Raw genomic sequence first — 6,429 nt, 5'->3', positions numbered from 1 at the left:
AGTAGGATCATATCTTACCATACCAATTGGATCCCAGATGTGATTAAAAACAATAGTTTTCCAGGCTAAGTGTTGTCACCCTAATGTTGACCTATCCCGTGGTGCCCTTCTGTGTCCTCTCACTTCTGTTCCCTTCTGCCTCTACAATGACAGACCCAGGGTGAGATTCTCTCTTGATGAATGGTATCTAGATCTATGCTCGAAAAGATTCATTCAGAAGAGGTGATTGGAAAAGAGAAATCTGAGTAGATTATTATTGGGTTTCTGTGCCAACTGAAAGAAGCTTTTCTGCTAAGAACAAGGGTTATCATGGGATTGACATGACTGGAGATGTTTTGGACTCATGGAACAGTCCAAGTAAGAAGCCACAACCTCCCTTTAGTAATGCCATGTGATCATTATTTTGTGCTTTGGACAGAGCATAACAACACCAATCAACCTGGAATTAATATGGCCTTTGGAATCATCCATGTGTCTATAAACATGCCACATTAAATTTGTGCTCATGTTGGCTGGAATATGTTCTGCTGAGGTAGGATTATCCTGTGTCTCATTGTCACTATGTCATCTGACCTGGAAATGTGCTCATGGGACAGTGCAGTCTTCATTAAGTCTTCCACATTGTGCCTGGGAGTGTGGCAAGGTGGGTAGAGTCCTCCCGGCATACACAAGGCTCTGGGCTTTGATCTCCAGCATGGAAAAATGTTTAAAGATTCAAATAGTAAACTCATATTCTCTGGGAAATAGTCCCTGGGCTTTCACCAGTGTGGAGAAACTTAGGTGCTAAACTTAGAAATGGCTTTTCATATTTAATATTTAAAATCGACAGAAGAGGCTATAGTGTTTTATTTGCAATATTAAAATGTCAAAGCTCTTCAGAGAAAGGGTTGGGAGAGCCAGGCTGTCCTTCTGACAGGGGCCCCTATCACCTGACACTTCAAGGAAACCCGTTCAAGTTCCAAAAACAGAATCTAGATCTTTCCTTTGATGTCTTTAACTTTTAAACATGAGATAAACATTAAATTTTTCTTCAAAAGCTTTGAAGACTGTAGAAGGCTTTATTGGAGTTCTCGGAAGGCCAAATAAAATTCTTCAAAACTTGAATTACTTTTTATTTATATCTGAAGCCTCTTAACTATTAAACTCTTTGCTTGGGGAATAAGAGATGCCCCTGTGTCTTTCGGTAGCCAGTAGAGTAATTTGAATAAATTAGAATAATCAGTTAACTGCACAGATAAGTTTTGTTAAAACTTTTTTTTAAGTGCTGAGGGATAGCTGTGAAGATGGTGTTTGATCGTGGGGACTGTTGAAGAGTGACTCATCTTACAGATGACATTGGCATTCTAGACTCCCTCTTACTCATCTGACATATCTTGGGCTCTAACCTGCAGAGAAGGGGCTCCATCCAAACTGGAAAGCTATCTGTGTCAGTACACCTTGAAAAGAAGCCATCGACATGATGGATGTACCTATGGGTCCAGAGGTCCCCACTGTGTAGAACTACAGAGGCATAGTTTCTCTTTTAGCCAGGGAACAAGGCAAGAATTTGAATTTGATCGTGGCTATTGAAATTCCCTAAAAGACAGTTTCCAATTGGGAAAACTCAGAGGGCTCTCCTTATGAAATCAAAGTTGGCATTTGTATGTATGTATGTATATGTGTGTATGTGCATTATGTGCATGTAGGTATCTGCATAGATAGAGTGCCTATAGAGATGAGAACAGAGCATCAGATCAGCAGGAGCTGGAATTACAAATGGTTGTTAGCTGTTGTCAGTGATGGGATCCAAACCTGAGTCTTCTGTAAAAACACAGGTATTCTTAACCACTGAGTCATCTCTCTAGCTGTATTACATATTTTTAAAAAATGGCCTCCCATTCTCAATTTCGAAAGCGCATAGGCTCTTGCTATGTATGTGGCTTTGTGTTCTCCCTGACTCATGGCAACACAGCCCTGGAACAGTAGCACTTTGGCTTGAGGGACATGAAGAAGATACCCACAGTGCAAAGATATGCCAGGACAAGCTGCCACCTGCCTCCAGCAGTTGGGGGCATCTGAGCTCAACAGTTCCATAGATCTGCACGACAGGAACTTCCTAGTGATGCAACTTGTGATTGAGAGTAAGGCATCCTCAACTTTGGTACCTTGGCAGTGAAGATGGATTATTTTGGGAGCTGGTGAGATGGCTTAGTGGTCAAGAGCACTGGCTGCTCTTGCAGAAGACCCAGTTTCAGATCTCATCACCCACATGGTGGCCCACAACCACCTGTAACTTCAGAGGATCTGATGCTCTCTTCTTACCTCTGTGGGTATTGCATGCACACCATGCATGCAGGAAAAAAAAAAAACTCTTCAACCCTTATGCACAAATGTAAGAACAAGTATTTTCTCATCCAGTAGCATGCATACTACCTTCCAATGCTATGAAAACCAGTCAGTAGGGATGATGGGAGAATAGACTTTGTTGACAGCCATACCAGCACTTTCCTGCATTTGGGGGCATCTAGCAGATTAGCTATAGTATGTAGATAGATTGCAGCAGTCAAGACCCCAAGTCCTTGGTCCAGTTATTCACCCCAGGAATTTCCCTCCATGCTGATAACAAACATTCTTTTTGGTGTTTTCCACAAATAGCCTCATAATACAACTTGGTTTTGCATAGTGCAACTTAATGCATGTTATGCCTGGGACTTGAACCTTCATGGCTATGGAGTCTAATTCATCGTTTTACTAGGTTTGCCGTAACATCTTAGTATCAAGCCTTTCATAGCAAACAATTTCAATGAATGGATTTAAATGACTACCCTAAAGTGTTGTTGATGTTATATAATATAAAAACACCCATTTTTAAGGCTTTCTAAATGCATGCACATGTCTATGGAATGTATGTGGTATGTGCCCGGGCATGCAGATGTGGAGGACAGTGGAGGGTGTCAAGTCCCCTAGCATTGAAGTTATCATTGGTTTTATGCCATTGGAAATGGGTGCTGGGAACAAACTCAGGTCCTCTGGAAAATAGCAAGCTCTCTTAACAACTGAGCCATCTTTCCAGCCCCAACATGCCCTGTTTTATAACATGAAATTGCTATTCAATGGGTGACCATTTAAAGTTTCTTAAAAAAAAAAAAAAAAAAAAAAAAACTTTGAGAGACAATACACCGAAATAACTTCATGCTGCAGTTTATTTCACAGGCACCATGTCCAATGGTCTCTTTTAGTCCTGTCAAACTGCTCTTACACTACAGGTAAACACAACTTACAGCATTCTCAGGAGGTACGGTAGAGAATGTCACACAGGATTCATCTTTTCATGGTACTTGTCCTCTTCGGTTTTCCACTAATGTGTCAGTGCTCAGCAAGAGTTTCAGGCACATTTCTACTTACAAAAGTTCTCTGGCTTTTCCTCTTCTGGGGACGGTGCTTACAGGTGCTCAAAATGGTCCAGCGTTTGACATACCGGCGTAGGCTTTCCTACAATACAGCCTCTAACAAAACTAGGCTGTCTCGAACCCCTGGCAACAGGATTGTTTACCTTTATACCAAGAAGGTTGGGAAAGCACCTAAATCTGCATGCGGTGTGTGCCCGGGCAGACTTCGAGGGGTTCGTGCTGTCAGACCGAAAGTCCTCATGAGACTGTCTAAGACAAAGAAGCACGTCAACAGGGCCTACGGTGGTTCCATGTGCGCCAAGTGTGTCCGTGACAGGATCAAGCGGGATTTCCTTATTGAGGAGCAGAAGATTGTTGTAAAAGTGTTGAAGGCACAAGCACAGAGTCAGAAAGCGAAATAAATACGCAGCTTTTAAATTAAAAAAAAGCTCTCTCTATATTGTAGGATGTACGACTACAGCCACATCCAGATAAACGTTTTCACAAAATTATCATCTTCAAAAGATGGGATATTTGGACAATATTTCACCTAACTCATTATGGCAGGCTTGCAGCCTCCTCTCCATTCATTCTTAGGAATAAATCCCACGGAACGTTTCATGTTATCAATCTTCCCATCTCGTGTTAGCAATCTTCCCTTATGCTAGTATTTATTGTGGTTATTTTTAAATGGCATCTTGTGTTATACAATTTTGTTGCAGACATGCTGATTTGCATATTAATCATTTTATATGGACATGAACAATATTATTGTCTGCTCTCTCTCTCTTTTTTTTTTAATGGCACGTTCAGCCATTTGTGTCTGATCTGCCTTCCATGGTCCTGCATTCCTGCTTTCAGTATGGACCTAAGAAAATTCCCACTCTCTTTTCATTCAACGATAAGAGAAATCAGAGCAATGGCAGCTGATGCAGGCCCTGAGCTGTGTAGACAGAGCAGTAAAGACAATGGCCATGTTCAGCTGCTATACCCCACCAGCCATGCCCCAGATTAACCTGGGTATTGCACAATATTTCTGAGTCCTCTGGTTTTGTTTTGTTTTTTTTTTTTAATAAAAGCTCAGATTTTGGCTATTCATATGAAATCCATCACCATTTTAAATTAATTTTTATTTATATTGCAGTTAGCATAGAAGACAGTTCGATTTTGTTATGATATTTCTGCACATGTGTATCATTCACTATGCTTGGGACAGTCATGTTCCCATTCATGCCCCATTACACTTTCTTGGTCTTCAAATAATCTACATTCCGTGTGCATGTCATATATGCATCACTCCATACTCCACAAATAGAATATATGTGACATTTGTGTAGCATCTCCCTGCTCCACTCGCCCTCTCTTTCCACTGCTTCCCTTCAAACCTCTTCTCCTCCACACATAGCCCTCTACTATCAAAACATATGATTTCTTTTGGTCTTGCGAGTCAGGGTTTCTCTGAAGTTTTGGAGCCTGTCCTGAAACCTGTTCTGTAGATCAGGCTACCCTTGAACTCAGAGAGATTCACCTGCCTCTGCTTCCTGAGCACTGGGATTAAAGGTGTGTGCCACCACAGCCCAGCTTCATATTATAATTTTAAGCAGTATGCTTCAAATAAGAGAAAAATGTATATGTTTGTCTGGGTTATGCTGCTTAACAAGATCTCTACATCCATGTGTTTCCCCATAAGTGACAGTTTTATTCTTTACAACCTCATTGCATGTGTACCATCCTTTCTCATTTGTTTTTTCATGGACAGACATCTGGACTTCCCCATATCTTGGCTCTTGTGACTAGCGCTGCAATAGCTCTAGATAAGCAAGAGTCCCTGTGGTTTGTTGATTTCCAATCTACTGGGTATGTTCCCAGGAGTGTAGAATAGAGTACACGGCAAGGACTACCATACTTACTTCTATAGTGGGTACACAAATTTACATTTCCAGCAGTATATAAAGGGCTCTTTCCCCCAGACCTCCACAAGCATTAGATGCCATTAAAAAATAGAAGTTCATTGATTATATAAGGGCAGATGTCTTTTTAAAAATACATGTATTCATTGATTATGCTGGGACCACATTCATGCTGTGGTGCAGGTGTGGAGGTCAGGGGGCACTTTGTGCGAGTCTGTTCTCTCCTTCTACCATGTGGGTCCTCAAGCTGGACAATAGGTGCCTTGACCAGATGAGCCATCTTGCCAGCTCCCGCTTTTAGTTTTGGTGGGTTTTGTTATTGTAGCCATTCTGATAATGGTGAGATGGAAATTGAATGCAATTTTAATATGTCTTTCTCAGGTGGCTAAGAATACTAAACAGGTGTATATGTGTGTGTGTATGTGTGTGTGTGTGTGTATGTGTGTGTGTGTGTGTGTGTGTGTGTTGACCATTTGTATTTCTTCTTTTGAAAGCCTACCTGTCCAGTTCACTCACCATTTATTGCATAGTTTCCAGAGAGAGTGTGGCCTCAGAAGAATGCACTCACGGGACTCAGGGCTTGCAGGTCTCATCTCAGAACCCTGGTTAGGTGGAGTTTATGATCATAATTTCTGAAAGTGTTTGAGCTGAAGGAACGTTAGGGTTCATTACAAAAACAGATACTGAGAAGCAGGTCTGAGACATGCTCCTGACTCCTGACCCCTAGGTTGGGACATGACAAGTTTTGGCCTTGCTTAGAAGAAAGTTCTGTGCAGCCAACACCAAGCCAATCTAACCAGACACTGGCCGCACAAGGAGGCTAAACAATGAAGGTGATGTGTTTTCACTTGAAGTAACTGAGCTATTCTGTCTACTCTCAGTAGATCTTGCTGCAGGGTAGTAGGTCTGACTGCACAGTGTGTCTAACTATATGGTAAGTCTGGCTTCACAGTAGATCTGGCTGCACACTAGGTCAGGCTGCACAGTAGCTCTGACTGCATGATGGGGAGGAGGCACTGGTACCATCCACATTTTCTCTCGTTGTCCACATTGCAGCATTTATTGCTGAACTGCTTCCTGCTCTTTTCAAGCAGATCATTTTGTTTCCACAATGGCAACTGCTCGCCCTCCTTGGAGAAATGTCTGTGAGG

At 41.9% G+C, this 6,429-nt stretch overlaps 1 protein-coding gene across 1 annotated transcript; it reads left to right on the top strand.

Moving 5' to 3' along the window:
• Positions 1–3,402: 3,402 nt before the first annotated feature.
• On the top strand, positions 3,403–3,810 carry LOC127237119 (60S ribosomal protein L34). The gene has a single exon (XM_051205173.1). The coding sequence runs from the start codon at positions 3,437–3,439 to the stop codon at positions 3,788–3,790; it is 354 nt and encodes a 117-aa protein (XP_051061130.1). The 5' UTR covers positions 3,403–3,436; the 3' UTR covers positions 3,791–3,810.
• The last annotated feature ends 2,619 nt before the right edge of the window (positions 3,811–6,429 follow it).

Source organism: Phodopus roborovskii, unplaced genomic scaffold (genome assembly GCF_943737965.1).
Source record: "Phodopus roborovskii unplaced genomic scaffold, PHOROB, whole genome shotgun sequence".
Taxonomy (NCBI): domain Eukaryota; kingdom Metazoa; phylum Chordata; class Mammalia; order Rodentia; family Cricetidae; genus Phodopus; species Phodopus roborovskii.
This window is presented reverse-complemented; position numbering and strand designations above follow the sequence as displayed.

What these genes read in the sequence shown, in the direction of transcription:
- LOC127237119 (XM_051205173.1), top strand. Translation starts at nt 3,437, where the DNA reads ATGGTCCAGCGTTTGACATACCGGCGTAGGCTTTCCTACAATACAGCC.